Source organism: Lynx rufus, unplaced genomic scaffold, assembly GCF_022079265.1.
Source record: "Lynx rufus isolate CCGP_SWC_20201006 ecotype Redwood Valley unplaced genomic scaffold, mLynRuf1.p SCAF_10, whole genome shotgun sequence".
In the NCBI taxonomy this organism is placed as follows: Eukaryota; Metazoa; Chordata; class Mammalia; order Carnivora; family Felidae; genus Lynx; species Lynx rufus.
Genome location: NW_025814824.1, coordinates 819907 through 839047, shown reverse-complemented (window position 1 = coordinate 839047; position 19141 = coordinate 819907). Strand labels below are relative to the sequence as shown.

General features: G+C 59.3%; 1 protein-coding gene across 3 annotated transcripts in view; it reads right to left on the bottom strand.

Annotated features, from left to right (window-relative positions):
• The window catches only part of FGD3 (FYVE, RhoGEF and PH domain containing 3), a 57250-nt gene that overhangs the window by 23489 nt on the left and 14620 nt on the right, over positions 1-19141 (bottom strand). For 2 of the 3 annotated variants that reach the window (XM_047100524.1, XM_047100526.1), the window contains exons 1-6: positions 17617-17719; positions 9372-9521; positions 6786-7308; positions 2596-2685; positions 1819-1955; positions 237-393 (exon numbers count right to left, since the gene is read on the bottom strand). In XM_047100524.1, coding sequence (XP_046956480.1) covers positions 237-393; positions 1819-1955; positions 2596-2685; positions 6786-7268 — 867 coding nt within the window. In that variant the 5' untranslated portion in view covers positions 7269-7308; positions 9372-9521; positions 17617-17719. Of the gene's footprint in view, positions 1-236; positions 394-1818; positions 1956-2595; positions 2686-6785; positions 7309-9371; positions 9522-17616; positions 17720-19141 lie in introns of those variants that run through there. The other variant, XM_047100525.1, reaches the window with a different exon arrangement.

The following is a 19141-nucleotide window of genomic DNA, read 5'->3' as shown; positions in this document are numbered from 1 at the left end:
TCCCTCCATGCCTGCGTGGCTGGTGAGCGGGAGACACGGGCACTGGACCCAGAATCTACCCAGTAACACATCGCACCACCTCTCTGAGGCATGCTTCCCTCCTGTGAAATGACAACTAGGGTTCACGTCCCGTGGTTACCGCGTAGAGCTTCTGGACACATCCTGCTGTTTCACTGAACTTCCCCGCGCCAGCACGCGACCCAGCGCCACGTTGCACAGTCAGGCGGCTGCCCTACCTGTATGCCTTGGATGATCTCTTTGAACAGCGGTGAGCGCTGGGTCCAGGTGCTCACCAGCTCCACAGCACGGTCGAAGTTCTTGACGTACTCGCCGTACATCTTGAGGAACGGGGCCAGCTTCTGCAGGATGTCTCCAAGCCGGGGGTTCGTGTCCCTGGGCGGGGGAGACAGGTTGTCCGAGAAACAGCTTGGGCAAGGGGCCAGAGGTAGGACAGGGACTCACCAGGAATCTGTGGGCCAACAGCCCAGCCCCCAGCTCTGTGTGATGGTGGGCACACCGGTCACCCTCTCGGAGCCTTACTTCCACCCCGCCTCCCATATCCCACGGGCTGGGAAACAGCACACTACACAAGGTAAACGAGAGGATCGCATGGGCCCTTCGACAGTGCAGGCACAGGACCGCTGCTCCAGACCAGGGGTGCCAGCGGTGACATGACCGCTCAAATGACAGGCACTCATCAAAGAGCGTCCATGAAAGCCCATTTCAGCCGTTAGATGAGCAGATTTTAGGAACAAGGGGCTGAGCAGGCGCTGGCCTAAGAAGGGGAAGGAGTGCAGTGCTGAAAACGGCATGGACGGGGATTTGAAAATGAACTTCAAGAGGAAAAAGAGATTAACGGCCTTTGACCTTGGAACTGTGGGGAACTGATCCTAAAGAGATGATCAGAAAGCAAGTGCAGAGAGCCATCCACTGTGGCATCACTGGACCGTGCACCGGGGGGGGGGGGGGGGGGGGGATGTCGCTCAAAGGCTGGCCACCTGTGAAGGCAGGCGGGCAAGCCCCTGGGGAGTATCTGTGCACATGTGGTCTTTCTAGATCCTCAAGGAGAAAACCCACTTTTAAGCAAGTGTGGACAGCGGCCTGGGGACTGTATAACCCTCACTGCAGGTGGAGTACATCCTTACAAAGGACCGACCAACTGCCAGGGACCCTCCCTGACCCCGAGTCAAGGGTCCTGGCGTCTGTGCTCTCAGTGGCCTGGCTGCAGCTGGAGAGTGGGCTCTTGGGCGCCAGAGAAGGGAGGGAGCAGCAGAGGCCCCGGCGCGAAGCAGCAGCACCCGGAACCGGGGTGCGGGGAGTGGGGGGAGGCACAGCTGTGGAGAATGGCAAATCTGGGGCCATGCCTCACGGCCGAGCTGACCCTCTGCTAAGAATGCCCAGAGGGGCAGAGGGACAGGACCGCCCCTGGGGGCAGCAGCAGAGGATCCAAGGGGCACTGCGAGGGGGAACATCTCAGTTTTTAAGGCCAAGGCGGAGTATACACGAGGAGGGAAATGAACCTGCCGGCACTGTTTACTCGATGTTTGAGATCCCATAAAGCCCTGAGTGGGTATTAAAGTCCCTTTGATTTGCAGGTGAGGCAGCCTCGATGCGGGGGCACCGCGTGGAAGGAGCCAGGCCCTCAGGTGCCTCCTTGTCTTTCAGGCACACAAACCACATTGAGAGGCCGCTTGGTCGTGAGAATTCCACAAAACCACCACGACAGAGTCGCCAGGGCCCCAGCCTCCACCGGCATTGAGGTCACGCTCCTGGGGAGATGCCCGCCCCCACTTCCGCGGGACCCGGGGCCACGCTCACCACTCCTCCGTGATCCGTGTCTGCAGTTCCGGCAGGAGGAACTGCCCGTGGAAACGATAGATCGAGGAGATGTTGGAGAAGATGCCTGTGGTGACTTCCGGAGGGATGCCTGCTTCCGCCAGCTGGGTGCAGAAAACCTGGGGTGCAGAGGCCCACAGAGCGGGCGCTGAGTGAGGGCTGCCACAGACAGCACGACCGCATTTGCCCCGTGAGGCGTTCGGGAGAGGCTGCTGCTGCCCGTTTTCTTCATCAAACTGGCTCAAACTATGGTTTTACAGCGAGCGAACTTATGGCTGAGGAGTGTGGGTGAGGCAGACACAGTCTCCCGCTGATGGGGACAGGCCATCTTCCCTCCACCCACCTGCCACGGGACCTGGGAGGTCCCGATTGCCTTCCTCCGCTCCGTGAGCTACAGACAGAAGCAGCACCTAGCGCTCTCTGAGTTCCCCAGGGGTTTATTTCCTGTGCCCATAAATCCCGTGCTGCTGTGGGGACAGGGAGGTGCCAGCCGCCGTCCGGACCACTCACGCAGAAAGACTTCCAGAGGCCATTCACGAGCTGAGACAAAGCAACTGCCAGGCAGAAAGACCCCGCAGTGACAGGACAAGACCTCTGTCCCAGAGCCCCAGGCTCAGACAGCGAAAGGGAGGGGTCTCTGGCCGAGACTCACATTCCAACCGTAAGGCCTAGCCAGCGCCATGAGATGGGGACTCTGCCTCTGCCACTGCGCACAGACACCCTCACGTGCGTGAAGAAGGGCCCGGCCGCGTGTGCTACCTGGTCCAGTAGGTGCAGCCGCCTCACGTAGGTTTTCTCCGTGTGCAGGAGCTCCTGGGCGATGTGGAGCAGCTTCTGGGGCTCGGAGCACTGCAGAGAGAAAAGCATCAGCTCCCTGGGGAGGCGGCTCTGACGCGGGGTGACCAGGGGTCCCGGAGGGCCGGAGGAGACCGCTAGGCCTGGGACTTTTCGGGGAGGTTTCTGGGGAAGGCACAGCAGCTCCTGCCAATCCCCTCAGAGCCTCTGCAGCCCAGAGACAGCTCTGCCCTCCCGAGACCCTGGCCACAGAGCCGGTGGAGTGGCCACATCAAAGTATCCTGTGGCCTTTGTCAGCAAGATGGCAGACCAGAAAGGCGCTGAAATCAAAACCTGTAAACCAAGGATGCTGTATCTAGAAAAGCTGTCCTTCAAAAATGAAGAAGAAATTAAAAAAGAGTGTCCCAAACAAACAAAAGGCGAGGAGTTCATTATCACCAGACCTGCTCTGTAAGAAATGCTAGAGAGTCATGCAGCTGTACAAAAATACAGGCGCTCTGGTAAGGAAAACACACGGACAGATAGAACCTGTATTATTGTAATTCTGGTGCATAAAATTTAAACAACAGAAACCGTTAAAAACCTGGAAGTCTACACTAAAGGGTAAACAGTATATCAATGTGTAATTCACGACATCGGTAATGGAGTGGGGAGGAGGGGCTGCTGTAAAGGAGTGGTTTTTGCAGTCAAAGTCAACTTGTTACCAGTTTAAAATAGAATGCTATAACTTATGGTGTTTTACGTAACTTCAATGGTAACCACAGAAAAAAATTCCTACAGAATATACACAAAAGGAAATGAGTAGGGAATCAAAACATACCATTACAAAAATTCAATGAAAAATAAGGAAGGCAGTAGGAAAGGGACAAAAAATCCACAAGACATGTAGAAAACAATGATCAAAATGGCAATGGTTAAGTCCTTCCCAATCAGTAATTACTTTAAATGTAAATGGATTAAACTCCCCAATCAAAAGACATGGACTGGATGGATGGATTAAAAAAATACTATCCAAGTAACTACTTGCTGTCCACAAGACACTCACTCTCGATTTAAGGACAGACGTAGGCTAAAAGTGAGAAGGATGGAAAAGATACTCCATGCACATAGAGACAAAGAGAGAGCAGGGGTGGGCGCACTAATATCAGACAAAACAGACTTTAAAGAAAAAAGACAAGACAGAACTTCTGTTACAAGACAGAGCAAGGGACAGGATATAATGATAAAAGGATCAATGTAGACACAACCACAAATGTTTATGCACCAAGCCTCACATAGCTCCTGAATATAGGAAGCAAACTTGACAGAACTGAAGGGCGACACGGCAACACAGAGATGGTAGGAGCCTTGTGTACCCCATTTTCCTACTGGACCTGCAGACAGAGTCCCAGTGAGGAAACAGAGGCTGTGAACAACACAGTAGACCAACCCGCCAAGCAGACGTACACAGAACCCTCCGCTCAAATCAACAACCTAACTTTACGCCTCAAGAGATGAGAAAAAGAACACGCTAAACCCAAAGTAGTCAGAAGGAAGGAAATAATAGAGATTAGATCAGAGATAAATGGAACACAGAATAGAAAAACAATGGAAAAAATCAACAAGACTAAGGGTTGTTTTTTGCAAAGGTCAACAAAATTGACAAACTCTTAGCTAAGTTACTAAGAAATAAAGAGAGAAGACTCAAATTACTGATATCAGAAATAAAAGAGAAAACATTACAACTGATGTCACAGAAATAAAAAGGATCACAAGAGATTGGTATTAACATTTATACTCCAACAAACTGGACGTCCTACAAGAATGGATAAATTCCTAGAAACACATCAAGACTGAGTCATGAAGAAATAGGAAATCTGAATAGACCAACAATGAGTAAGTAGATTGGCTAAGAAATAAAAAACTTCCCAAAAAAGAAAAGCCCAGGACCAGATGATTTCATTGGAAAATTAATACCAGTCTTTCTCAAATGCTTCCAAAGAATTGAAGAGGAGAGAAACAGGTGTGCCTGGGGGGGCTCAGTCTGCTAAGCATCTGACTCTGGATTTCGACTCAGGTCATAAGCTTGCAGTTCATGGGATCCAGCCCTGCGTGGGACTCTGTGGCGACATCAAGGGTCCTGCTTGTGATTCGCGCTCCCTCCTAAAAGGATCGTATGCCATGACCAAGAGAGATTTATTCTGGGAGGCCAGAGTGCTTCCATCCATCAACATTCAACACACAACATTCACAGAATGAAAAACCCCACCTGATCATCTTAATTGACACAGAAGAAGCATTTGATAAAATGCAATACCCTTTGTGATAAAAGCAACGTACTATGAATAAACGGGGACTTCCTCCACATAATAAAGGCTGACTTGATGTGTGTGACCCTCCCACATCAGCATGCCCTCACTCTACCTGGGTGGGGGGACGTGAGGCACAGGGTCCCAGGGCTCTGGTCCAGTGCCTCACCCCAAGGATGGGCCAGTGTGTGATGTTCTAACCAGACACCCAGGATGGAGAAGGCACACAAAGCCAGAAGTGTTGGCATCTCCGTATTAGAGACACGAAGACCTGGGCCTTCTCCAACAAGCCCCTGGCCCCGGGCACAGGTGGTGTGGTCCTTAGTAACCACATCATTTATTTTCTGCATTTAATTTTTTTTAACATTTTACTTATTTCTGACATACAAAGAGACATCGCACGCACGAGTGGGGGAGGGGCAGAGAGGGAGGGGGACAGAGATCTGAAGGAGAGCCCCACGTGGGGCTCAAACTCCCAAATGGTGAGATCGTGACCTGAGACGAAGTGAGACACCCAGATGCCCCTATTTTCTGTATTTCAGGTGTCTGGACATCTTGGGACCTTGCTGACCCCACAGCAAGGGCCCCTCCCCGGTCTGGCTGTTTCTTGCAGATATAAAGGACCCACGTGCAATCGTGTCTTTCACGTGCAAGCCGGGCCACGCTGATCCAGACATCTGGGAACGCGTCTGTGCCCAGGGCACACTAAGGTCATTCAAGTTGGCCAATCCAAACTTGCTCACCCTGCTTCTCCCGTTCCTTCCCACAGAAACCACAATGTGTACTTGCCACAGTTTTCACCCCCTCTGCCTCTTGACCCACTCTGGTCCTGCCCGTGTGGCCCCGTGGCCCGGCCTGCTCCTCTTCTTGGGAACTATAAGTAACAAACCATCCGTTTTCAAGTAAGCTCCACGCTCAACGTGGGGCCTGACGCACAACCTGGACATCAAGACTCACGTGCTCTACTGGCCGAGCCAGCCAGACTCCCCACCATCTTTTTCAACGGCTGCCGCCTCCTGATGGGTTGGCATTACCACACCCGAACAGTGACAAAACCTAGATTAAACCACAGCTCCCGCCTGCCCCCGAAAAGTTGGCTCACAACAGCGAGGGCGCGTGGTGGCCCCTCACCCTCCAGGCCTGTCTTCTGTCTCGGTCACGTTAGCCAGTAGGCTCTCCACCGGGGCCGGCAGGCTGGGGGTCCCCTCCACCGGGGCCACAAGGTCGGGGGTCACCTCAACCAGGGGTCACCTGGGCTTCTCGTAGGACCCGGTCGCTCGTGCCACCCTCCCCACGCACAGGCGTCTCTCAGAGCCAAGGGCCCCCTGCTTCATCTCCCCATCCCCACACATCCCCGCACGGCGCCCAGAGCCCGAGATGCTGACAGGACACAGGTGGGTCTGTCACAGCACACCCGCCATGTTGTGGGCATATCTCCTTCCCGGAGCATCTGCACAGGGCTCGGCTCCTGTGCCCAGGCTCCCCTCCCGCCCCTGCCATGCTCCACGGTGACCTTGGGGCTCCCCATTCCTAGCACAGGGGACACTCATGCTGCCTTCCTCACAGGGGCTCTGCCAGGCGGGCAGCCAGTCCTGGTGAAGGGCGTGGTGGTGGTTCCATTAGCACCGTCACGGCCACCGGGGGTGGGGTCCCCGTGCCACCGTGTGGACATGTTAACCTAGGCTCGACGGTGAGGTTGCCGCCTGAGGTGTTGGGGCCCCTGCCCTGCCCACTGACCTGTTGCAGGGCCTGTCTGAGCGTGCTGACGTGCAGCCACTACTACTGGAACCAGGCGGGAGCGATGCGCCACCGTGACCCTCAAGACCCTTCAGAAGACCCCTGCTGCCTGGAGGTGGGGTGGCCTACCTTGGCTGTGTCCGCACGGGCCCCCGGCGGGCTGTTCTCAGCGTCTGGCTCCTCACCGCTACCTTCGCCCACGTCATCGCTGTCGGCCTCCTCCCGCAGGGCCCCACCTTCTGGGGCTGCCTCTGGGTGTAGCCCCGGGACCACGGGGCCCAGGCCGGCCTCACCACCCTCCTCACAGGGAAAGTGCTCGCCGGCCACGCTGCAGGATGGACTGTCGATCCCACTGTCGCGATTAGGGATCTTAGCGCCACCACTGGGGTCCCCCGCGGGGCCTGCATCCGGGGGCCTGCCCCCTGCGGTCGGGCTGCCGGGACTCCGGGGGTCAGGGTCCTTGCGGGGGGCTCTGGGCCCAAGGGGCAGTGCTTGGAACTTCCCCGGGGCTGCCCTTGGCAGCCCCGGGGAAGAGCAGTCAGGCTCGATGTTCGGCTCCTCCAGGGCAGCAGCGGGGGTCAGGGCTGTTGAAGACCCCTCTCCTGACTCCATCCTCAAAGCTGAGCTCTGTGGGGGACCAGCCAGGGGCTTCCTGTGGGAGGAAATGAGCAGGGTCAGTGCCAGCCACGCATGGACCAGTCCATGGGCACAGGCATGTCCCCCCAGAGAAGGGAGGAGGTGGGAGGGGACTGAGTGTGGAGTGAACAGCCCACACAGCTCCAGCTAGGCCCTATCCAGACAGACTTTTAGAGAATACCAAATGGAAAACATTTTATTTTTAAAATAAAATTTTTTTACATCAAAAAAAAAAAAAGGAAGGAGAAGAGACAGAGAGGGAAAGAAGAAGAAAGGAGGGGAGGAAGGAAAGGAGAGAAGGAGGGAGAGAAGGAAGAGTGGAGGGAGGAGGGAGGGAAGGGGGAAGGGAAGAAGAAGAGAAGGAGAAAAGGGAAGAGGGAGGGAAGGGAGGAGGGAAGGGAGGAGGGAGAGAAGGGAGGAGGGAAGGGAGGAGGGAAGGAAGGGAGGAGGGAGGGAAGGGAGGAGGGAGAGAAGGGAGGAGGGAGGGAAGGGAGGAGGGAGGGAAGGGAGGAGGGAGGGAAGGGAGGAGGAAGAGAAGGGAGGAGGGAGAGAAGGGAGGAGGGAGAGAAGGGAGGAAGGAAGGGAGGAGGAAGAGAAGGGAGGAGGGAAGGGAGGAGGGAGGGAAGGGAGGAGGGAAGAGAGGAGGGAGGGAAGGGAGGAGGGAAGGGAGTAGGGAGGGAAGGGAGGAGGGAAGAGAGGAGGGAGAGAAGGGAGGAGGGAAGGGAGGAGGGAATGGAGGAGGGAGAGAAAGGAGGAGAGAAGGGAGGAGGGAGGGAAGGGAGGAGGAAGAGAAGGGAGGAGGGAGAGAAGGGAGGAGGGAGAGAAGGGAGGAAGGAAGGGAGGAGGAAGAGAAGGGAGGAGGGAAGGGAGGAGGGAGGGAAGGGAGGAGGGAAGGGAGGAGGGAGGGAAGGGAGGAGGGAAGGGAGTAGGGAGGGAAGGGAGGAGGGAAGAGAGGAGGGAGGGAAGGGAGGAGGGAGAGAAGGGAGGAGGGAGAGAAGGGAGGAGGGAGAGAAGGGAGGAGGGAAGGGAGGAGGAAGAGAAGGGAGGAGGGAAGGGAGGAGGGAATGGAGGAGGGAGAGAAAGGAGGAGAGAAGGGAGGAGGGAGGGAAGGGAGGAGGGAGAGAAGGGAGGAGGGAAGGGAGGAGGGAATGGAGGAGGGAGAGAAAGGAGGAGAGAAGGGAGGAGGGAGGGAAGGGAGGAGGAAGAGAAGGGAGGAGGGAGAGAAGGGAGGAGGGAGAGAAGGGAGGAAGGAAGGGGAGGAGGAAGAGAAGGGAGGAGGGAAGGGAGGAGGGAGGGAAGGGAGGAGGGAAGGGAGGAGGGAGGGAAGGGAGGAGGGAGGGAAGGGAGGAGGGAAGAGAGGAGGGAGAGAAGGGAGGAGGGAGAGAAGGGAGGAAGGAAGGGAGGAGGAAGAGAAGGGAGGAGGGAAGGGAGGAGGGAGGGAAGGGAGGAGGGAGGGAAGGGAGGAGGGAAGGGAGTAGGGAGGGAAGGGAGGAGGGAAGAGAGGAGGGAGGGAAGGGAGGAGGGAGAGAAGGGAGGAGGGAGAGAAGGGAGGAGGGAGAGAAGGGAGGAGGGAAGGGAGGAGGAAGAGAAGGGAGGAGGGAAGGGAGGAGGGAGGGAAGGGAGGAGGGAGGGAAGGGAGGAGGGAGGGAAGGGAGGAGGGAGGGAAGGGAGGAGGGAGAGAAGGAGTGCCGCAGTGTGAAGCCAGCCACTGCTCCATACATTTAAACCATGTGCACAAAAGTCACGGTCATGAGGTCACCAGCAGTCTGCGAGGTGCTCTGGCTTCTGGGTGCTGTGTACCCCATGATGTAGTTCTGAGGGGACCCTCCTTGGCATCACTGGGGCTGCGTGTCTGACAGGTGATCACGCACCTTCCACAGACCCGGGGCCAAGGAGGCCAGGGCTTTGCCCCAGATTCCTCCCCCCCCTCCCCCGCGCCCACCAGAGCACCCCAGAGCTACTTCCTGCTTTCACCTCCCACCTCTCCTGGAGGAGAGGGAGTCAGGTGCCAGTCTGGGAGGGTGGGGCTGGGCCAGGGGAGATGACATTCCCCCCAAACCTTCCTCATGCCCCACTTACCTGGCCCCAGGTCCCCAGTGAGGGCCCTGCACCTGGCTCCTTGCTGGCTGCACTCCTTCCGGGTCACGGTCGGCGGCTCAGGCCAGAAGCCGGCGTGAGAGGGACTGGCCGAAAGTCTCCTTCCTGCCCATCACGTTAGAAGTGGGGGTCCTGAAACAACACGGTGGGAGAGGGAGCATGAAACCGCGGCTCCGCCGATGCCAGGATGCCAGGCCGGCTCCAAAGGCAGCGGGTGTAAGGGCAGCTTCACCGCCCCGCCCAGCGCGGCCAACCCTGCAAGGGTCACAGCCACAGGCGGAGGGAGAACAGGGGCGGCTCGAGGGCCAGGACTGACGCCTCGGAGTCAGGGTCGCACCCGGTGTGCAGAGAGCCGGCGGGCACCCTCCCAACACCCCCAGATGCGGCACCCAGGGCTCACGCCCACAGTCAGCCCAGCGGCCAGCAAGCAGTTTCTGCACCCCCTCCCCTCCTCCCCCGAGAGACAAGGCTAAAGACCCACAGGTGGAGACGCAGCTCCCTCTGGCTCTCACACAAAACCCAACAGGCATCCAGGGCCTGGCCCTCCCCTCCGCGGCGCTTCAGGGCAGGAAGACCTCAGGGCAAAGTCCTGAGGCACCAGCTCTGCCTACGGCACCTGCCACCTGCGTAGCTGGCTTCCGTGTGGCGGGACTGCTCCCGAGCGGACCTTTCCCTAAGGGACACCAGGCCACAGCAGAACGCACGCCCTGGCTGCCACGCTCCGGATCGCTTGACGCGGGGGGGGGGTTGGGAAATACCAAGATTTCCAGCCTGCGTTGTGCTCGCCGTTCGGAGACAAACTCAGGTTCCAGCAGACACTCAGGACACAGCCCTGCCAACGCGTGGCTGGAATGCCGGCGGCAGGCTAGGCCTCCCTGTGTCCAGCGGGTCGTCCCGCACCAGGTGCAGCCTCCGCAACCCCACCTCAGGCTGTCCTGCCTCTGGTCGGGGTGGAGAGACAGCCTCCACCGGGCGGCAGAGCACAGCGCCCCCAGCAGGTGGGAACCGGCATTGCGCGCACTGTCACCCAGCGGGACAGGGACCTGGGTGACAGTCCAGGAGAAGAGGAGGTGGCGGTCACCAGGCAGAGCGCTGGAAGGAGAGCCCGTCAGGGAGTAGAGCGCTGCAGGGCCCCCAAGGATGGCTCAGCGCACGCGAGAGGACGCCACGAGACCGAGGAGGAGCCGCTGGAGGGCATGGCACGGGTGCGGGCTGGGCCATGCGGTCCCCACGGGGGACCCACGGGGAGCCCTGCTCAGGTCCCAGGAAGCCCCCGTTTACACGCAGCGTCACTGCGTCCCTGAACAACGTTCACAACCGGTGATGAGAGCACAGACCAGGGAAGCTGCGGGCGCACGTCCTACTCCGTGCACAAGGTCAGCAGAGACGGGGGCGCACAGGACTGTCTTCCAGGAGCGGATCCGCTGTGGGCAACAGAAACCATCCCGACCGAATCACAGAGATAGCGGGATGTGGAAAAACCCAGCGGCACAGTGTGCATGTACCTGCACTCCCCGTGTATATAACTGCAGGCCAAAAAAAGGGATTGAGCAGGAAATGCTTGAGGAAATCATGGCCAAAGTGTTTCCTGATTTAATAGAAGCTGTAAATCCACGGATCTAAGCAGCTCCGTCGACGCCAAGCACAAGAAAAGCGTGCACTTAAACATTTTTCCACAGAGAAAACTCGGCTTACAAAGCCTCTCTGGCGAATTCTGTCCAACATTCGGGAAGAAATGATATCAACTCGACACAAAGCTTTCCAGAACACCGAGGGAAAGAGAACGCCTGCCAACCACACGGATGGCTCTGGAAACACCGTGCAGGGTGGAAGCAGATGGACACGAGGGAAGGTCCTCATCTGCTGCTCCATCACGGAGTTCCGGGAGACGCACGCTACCCTGCGGTCTGGGATGCCGGGCGGCTCATTGTCGTGACGGGGGAGACCGATTCACAGGTATGGACGCGTGTGGAAACATCAGGTTGTGCGCTTTGAACACGGGGAGTTCCCTGTGTCGGTTACACCGCACAGATGGTGATGCCTCTGACTTGCTCCGGCTCGGCAAGTCAATGTCCCCAAGCGCCATTTTCCTCATTCCAGGAGGGACGGAGAGTCAGCCAGAGCACAGGGCCAGGCCCGTGGCCTAGGGAGGCTCCGGCAGCACTGGTGCCCACCTGGGCGTTCCCTTCCGGAGGAGTGGGCTGCATTCTTCCCCCAGAGGCCCTTGGGCCACGAAGGCCCCTTCTTCCAAGGGCAGCGGCAGGAAGCAGCTCAGCCAGACAGGAAAGCCCGAGGCTCAACATCAACGCGTCCTTCAGGGAACGCAGAGCACCGCCCCCCACTCTGACTCGGGAAGCCCTGGGATGCAGCCCACGACCTTGCTCACCCCAGGACTGGCCTCCCCGCTGCCTTGTCGAGGCCAAGGTCAGGGAAGGCCAGCCCAGTTGCCGCCCACCTTCCACGCTGCTCAGGGGACCAGACGGCTTTGGGGAGGGAACACACGTGTGCACACACACACACGCATGCTTCCACAACACGTGCACACACACACACACCACGTGCCAGGAGCTGTGCCGAGCACTTGTGCACACCTGCCCAGTCACAGTCACCAGTCACCAAGGTGGGTGATGCTCTGGGTCTCAGACAAGCAGCACCTGGGAGCCTCTATCCAGACACGCTGCTCTGAACCCCGGACTGGGCTCTGAGCTCATTCTGACATGTCCAGGGCCTGGGGGGGGGGGGTGTCACCACGGGAGGTGACACATCTCTAGCAGGCCCTGGCTCTCCCCTTAGAAGCCCCGAGTCCCCCCAGCTGAGTGAGGCTGGGCTCCTGCACCTACTGCAGGACTCAGCTGGGGTCCAGGGCCCCTGACAGCCAAGACCGCCACTACCCAGCAGAGAAGGCGCCAACACTGGGGCTGGGGGAGGTTTGGGCAATGTAGAAGTACGGACAGATCAAATGTCCCCCTCTGTGCAGGGTGCTGGGGACCATTTAAGTGTCTGCACCGCAGCAGCCAGCAGACGGGGAGGCACGAACGCTGTCGTCCCGGGCCTGGGGCCCTAGTACTGCCCGAGACAGGCAGGGACGGTCCTGCAGATGGACCACAGGGCCGACCGCTGCTTACTTTCCCCTGTGGCGAGGTCTGCTCCTCAGGAGCCGCACAGGAACCCCTGCTGGAACCACCACCTGGCACCTGGCACCCTGTCAAATAGCAGCCGCCAGAGGCATGAGCCAGAGAAGCCTCTGGAACTGTCCCGGCCCTGACTGGCCCCAGAGAAACCCTGAGTGAGAGCCACCTGGCAGCACCCTGCCAGCCCCAAAACTATGCGAGATATTCAGTGGGCTGCTCTCTCCCCCACCAAGCTCAAGTGGTTGGTCACCTGCAGCAGGTGACCTGAACGAGAATGAAAATACCACGGGGCGGCACCAGGAACCTCTGTGCCACCACACCTGCACGCGGGTCCAGGCTGGGAGACACGGCTGCAGAACCCACAAGCTGCCAGTGAGAGAGGCCCGTGACCCGGGGGTGCTCCGCTCCAGGTCAGGCACTTGTGTTGGGGCCTCAGCCTGCGGTCTCCGTCCCGTCTGCTGAGCACACGCAGGCCCTGGCACGCGTCTGGGGTCAGTGGGGTCTTGGAGGCGGGTGGGGCCACCAGGGCAAGCTGAGCACGGAGGAAAGGAGATGGATCGACACGGTGCTGTCCCTGCCTACTGGGATGCCCACACCAGCTTACATCCTGACTCAAAGTTCCTGCACTTTTGCAAATCGTTTGATGCATCCTTTCCAGAAAACTTAGAAGTTGTGGGAAAACAGAAAGGAAGTTAGAGCTCCCTGTCACCCTAGCACTGGGATGCTCGTGTGGGCAGCCGCCTGGGGACTGGATGGTCCCAACAGGGTCCTGGGTGGGCTGCAGCCTTTCTTAGAGACATGCTTTTGTTTCAATGCCGATTCCAACACGAATGCGTCTTGTCCTCAGGAATGCTTTCCTCCCAGAAGAACTGAAAGCAGAGACTTGAACGAGTACTTGCACACCCATGTTCACAACAGCAGTATTCACAAGAGTCAAAAAGGAGAAGCAACCCAAGTGGTCACGGGGGCTGTGTGACAGAACATAACTTGCCAGCAAGAGGAGACACACCCTGACACCTGCTACCTCACGGATGGGCCTTGAGGACATGATGCTGAGGGCGGTGAGCCCGTCACAGAAGGACATGCCCCGTGTGATTCCACCCACGCGAGGTCCCTGGGGTCGTCAAATCACAGAGACAGAACATGGATGGTGGACCCCGGGGCCGGAGGCAGTGGTGGTGGGGCCGGGGCAGTTCGTGTTTCTAAGTCTCAGTTTGGATGAAAATGTTCTGGACGATGGATGGTGGGGATGGTTGGAGAAAGATGTGAATACACTTAATGCCACTGAACCAGACCTTTAGAGTGGCTTGGATGGCAAACTTTATGTCACCTGTATTTTACCACACACACACACACACACAGTTTTTAAAAAAAGGTGTGTTTTGGAAAATCCTATCAGAAGTTGTGTGAACCAGAGTCGAGACAACAGTGATTCAAAAGCACCTAAAACCTACTCCCCCGCTGTGCCTTGGCCTTTTCTCCACACCCCGGAAGCCCCTCGGCCCGTGGGGACACGCGGTTGTGGTGAGAGCTTGGCCCAGAGCCAGCTGCCTGAAAACCTGTTGACCTGCTGCTGCTAAGCCACTGCTCTGCTGCTCTGCCCCCCGCCCCCCGACCTGGTCCTGGGGCTCGAACAGACGGGGGGATGGGGACTGTGACACAGACCTGGGGGGAATCCTGACAGACCTGGGGGGGGGCACACTTGGTAATGGCTGACACAAATGGGGAGGGGGGACGCTGACACAGACCCGGGGTTGAGGGGGGGAGTGTGGACCTGATGGACGCACAGCACAGGAAGGACGCACAGCACGCAGGTGTACGGTAAGCGCACAGGACGCTCGGCACAAGGTGCGCACCGCAAGCTGGTGAACGGCCCGGGGGACGCATGCGCACAGAATGCACAGCATGCGGGGCGCACGCGCAGGGATGCACAGCATGAGAGGTGCGCGGCACGCGGGTGTATGACACACGCACGAGACGCACGGGACGCTGATAACACTGCGCGCGAGACGCATGCGCACAGAACGCACGGCTCGCAGGACGCACGCGCATGGGACGCACGATACGCGGGGCACATGGCACAGGCGACCCACATGCCCAGAACGCACGTCACCCAGGACGCACAGCATGCGTGACACCCGGCACGCAGGTGTACGGCATGCGCAAGGGACGCATGGCACGCAGGACAAACTGCCTGTGGGACGCACAGCACGGTGCACGCAGGTGCACGGCGCACGCCCAAGACACACGGCACGCAGGACAAACAGCCTGTGGGACACACGCCACACAGGTGTACGGCACTCGCATGGGACGCACAGCACGCGGGTCTGGCTGTGCCTGCAAAACCGACCACCTCCGCTGCCTCTACTTGCTGTTTCCTTTTCCTTCCTATTTTGTTTTCCCCTTGAACTTTCTGTATACGCGCGTACTTCTGTTTCCTGCTGTTGGTATTCACCGTCACTGCACGCCGCAGCCCTTGCCAGCCATCACACAGCTGCAGGAAGAAGGCCCGGCCTTCCCACCGGTGTGTAGGCCCATGCGGGCGCCGGGCTGTGTGGCAGGGTTGCGTGCTGGGCGTGGGCCACCAACTTCTGGTGCTGCACTGAGCCACCTGCTTCTGGGGTATGTGTGGCCCTACCTTTCATTATATCTGAAATTTTCACTAAAACATCTAGTGAAACAGGCAGACGTGCACATTCCCAAAGCTATCTCACGGAAACCCTGCCCCACGCTCCCGAGAGCCACCCTGTGTGCGTGTACCCCGGTCCCACCCGGGTCCACACCGCCCTGGGGAGGCCTCCCCACGAATCCCCCACCTGCAGTCACTGTCCCTGCTGCCCCGGTGGAGCCCTCCCCATGACAACAGGTCTCTGTGCAGTGAGTGACCTGCCAGGTAATTGTGGGAAAGGGACATCAGGCAGTGGATTCACCTTCCCAAACCCTCTCACTTGGGCGAGCCAGAGTGCCATGTCCTGGGCGCCCACGGCTTCATTCATGTGGGCCCGTCAGAGCCTGCAGAGCACTCTGGAAAGGTCAGTCACCATCCACCTGCCTGGACACCTACACGACCAATCATCACCATCATATGCGAGACCTCAGATAAGGAACATATCCCAGCCAGAGGGAACAACAGCATCCCAGAGAGGGAACAACACCCCAGCCAGAGGGAACGGCATCTCAGAGAGGGAACAGCACCCCAGCCAGAGGGAATGGCGTCTCAGAGAGGGAACAGCACCCCAGCCAGAGGGAATGGCGTCTCAGAGAGGGAACAGCACCCCAGCCAGAGGGAATGGCGTCTCAGAGAGCGAACAGCACCCCAGCCAGAGGGAATGGCGTCTCAGAGAGGGAACAGCACCCCAGCCAGAGGGAATGGCGTCTCAGAGAGCGAACAGCAACTCAGAGAGACGGAACAGTGTCCCAGCCAGAGGGAACAGCATCCCAGAGAGGAAATAGCATCCCAGACAGAGGGTGTAGCATCGCAGACAGAAGGAATAGCATCCCAGACAGAGGGAACAGCGTCTCAGAGAGGGAAGAGTGTCTCAGAGAGAGGGTACAGTGTCCCAGAGAGAGGGAACAGCACCCCAGCCAGAGGGAACATCCCAGAGATGGAACAGCATCCCAAAGAGAGGGACCAGTGTCCCAGCCAAAGGGAACAGCGTCCCAGCCAGAGGGAACAGCGTCCCAGCCAGAGGGAACAGCGTCCCTGATGGAAGAAACAGGGCAAACGAGCATCAACCTGGCCATCCGGAGAACCAGGTCATGCGCCTGGAGATGGAGGAGGTAGAATCTTAGGGCTGCAGACAGAATGGGTCTCCCAGCTGTGGGCAGCTAGGGGGCTGTGCAGGTGGGTGACGCCCCATTCAAGGCTGGGCTTCTCATCTGTCCTACGGTTTGACTTCCCTATTCACCTCCTTTACTGAGGTGCCTCACTTTCGTCGTGTGTCAGTGGGAATCCTCCGAATCCACCTGGGGCAGGTGCTCCCAGCACTGGGCCAGCAGGTGCACCACTGTCACCGTTCTGAGTCCAAGGACAGCCCCAATCCTGGGCTCTTGAGGGGCTCAGGGCAGCAATGCTCCGTGTGTCCTCAGAGCCTCGTTTAACCCGTCTGAGCTCCGGCCTCAGCAGACCAACTGAGGTTCAGGCCTCTGCGTGTCAGGGCATATGGGCCCGTCCAGTTTCGGAGGCCCCTGAACTGTAGGAGGTGCTGGGCTTTGTGGGGAGACGGACATCAGCCCCGAGGAGGGGAACCAGGGCCCTCGACATCCTGCAAACACCCAGCTGGAGACAAACCACTTCCTCCCTGCGCACCCGGCCCCACCCGGCTGAGCTGTCAGGCTCCGAAGGTTTGAGTTGGGCCCGAGGCCGAGGCCCAAAGCTCCCTGTTTCCTCTCCTGCCCGAGTGGCAGAGTAGTCAGCCAGTCGACTGCGAGCCCAGAGGGCCCCGGGAGCTGGGTGCTCGGGGCGCAGCTGTGCCCCTGGACACACTCCTGCTCTGGTGTGCCCCCACCCAGGAGTCAGCCGTGTGGGGTTCCCAGGGGGTCCTCCTCCCCAGTAGGGCCGCCACAGCCAAGCCCTGTCAGCATCTAAATTGCAGGTTGCAGAACCTTCCAGAGCCACATTTTGTGGGAAGGCCTACCCGCCCGGGGACCGTGTCTGGGACCACCCCCCCCCCCTCCTAAGCCCAGGCGAGGGAAGACCAGCACCGGTCAGGGCCTCAGTGACAAATGTGCAGGCCGGACCCACGGAGGGGGGCGGTCACCCTGAGCCAGGTGGGCCTCAGACCCCGGCCCCTCCCGGGCTCCGTTCACCTCAGCCAGTCTGAGCAGCCCCAGACGATGCCGAGCGCTGTCCTGGCAAACGGCGTGCCTGCCGCTGGATGCGGCCCATAGCACCCTGGTTCTTCACAAACAGGCCCCCAGGAGGCAGAGGAGCGCGCACGACACGCTGCTCACGCACCACCACACGGTTCCTGCCTTGGAGCCACCGACCCCAAACGGCCCCTGCTCTGCACACACCCTCGTCCCCAGGAGTGCCCCGTGCAGCACCGGCACAGGCTGCGGGGGCCGGCGAAGACCCCGGAGCCGGAACCGCTCACCTGCTCTCCGTGGGAGTGTGTGCTTCTGTCCGGGGCGGACCTCAGGCAGCAGCGAACACAACTTCCTTTTGCTAGTTTTGCAATACAGGTCACCAAAGACGTTGCCTTGGCATTTCCGCGTCGTCACACGCCCAAGCTCACTGGTTCCCCAGCTGCCGCTTCTGTGAAAGCACAGCCCGAACCGGCTGGAGAGCTGTCCAGGCCCCGCCGAGCCTCTGCACCGTGGCCTGCGGTGGCTTCACAGTGCCCTGAACTGTCCTGGGCACGGACGTGGCAGAGGCCCCAGACTTCCTGCCTCCAGCTCGCCTTGTGGGCTTTTCTGCACAGATCTGCAAGCACACGATCTTGGGGTGTCCAGCAGACGTGAGCAGTGGGGTCCCCTAGCTGAGAGGAGGGGCCAACAGACCATCAGAGGAACGGTGAAAAGGGCCCACCCTACCCACGACACTCCGTGACCTCGGGGAGTAAATACTTGAGAAGTGGAGTCCTAGAGCTCGGGCCACGAGTTCTGCCCGCCATCCAATGGTGGCTTCTTCATCCCGCCATGGTGCTTCTTTAGAGACAAAGTGATTCTTTGAACCTTGATGTCCTCGTTGCTGGCCAGGGGTCACTGTGGAGCCCCCCGGGGCAGCACTGCACACACAGGCAACGCGTGAGGGTGAGGAAATGAGCAAAGGGGCAGCTAACGGGGTTCTCTGGCCCACGAAGACCTGCCTCGTGCATCCCCACAGCTCACGTGGCTCCCCAGTGGGGTCTACACAGCACGCTCGCTCCCATGCCCTGCTGTTTGGGGGCGGTCAGGCTTTACCTCCAGATAGCCTTCCTTCTAAGCTGAGGTCTGAGAGAGTCTGTGAGGAAGGTGCCGACCGAGGTCAGCCCGCAGCGGGGGCCGCCGTGTGCATGGACGCAGGTACACTTCCTTCCGGGAACGTGAAGACCGAGGCGGGTGCGCATTCTGTGTGCCCCCCCCCCCCCGCCGCCACCTCACTGAGGACTCAGAACTGCCCCACCCGGCAGGTGAAGGACGGTGGCCGGTGTCGCACCGGCACCTGGGCTCACGTCCCGGCTCTTGGGCCAAGAGCTCTGTGCCACAGAGCCTCTCAGAGCCCCGCTTCCTGCGCCATAAAATGGAGAGAATACGGGGTACATGGGGTTTTTGGGTGGAACGAGGGCCTGGCCCGTGGCAGGGGAACCCTCCAGATGCTGCCGGCTCAGGTGTGGCAAGAGCAGCACCTGCCACCTTCCCCCAGCGTGGCCCTTGCCCGCTGACATCCCTGGGCCAGGACACTGGCCGTGGGACCCCATCAGGACCTGAGGACCCAGGCCCGGAGCCCTGCTGCACACAAGTGGCCTAAGAAGGCAGGGATGAGGGCACACGGCACGGCAGCAGGCCAGGTATAAAGACCCAAGAGTGATGAACAAAAAGTGCAGTGGGGCGCGGCCTGGCTGGAGAACATCCTGTGGTGGGCGGTGGGGGGGCGGGGGGGGAGAGGCATGTCAACCAGGGAGAGGGAGGTGGCACCGT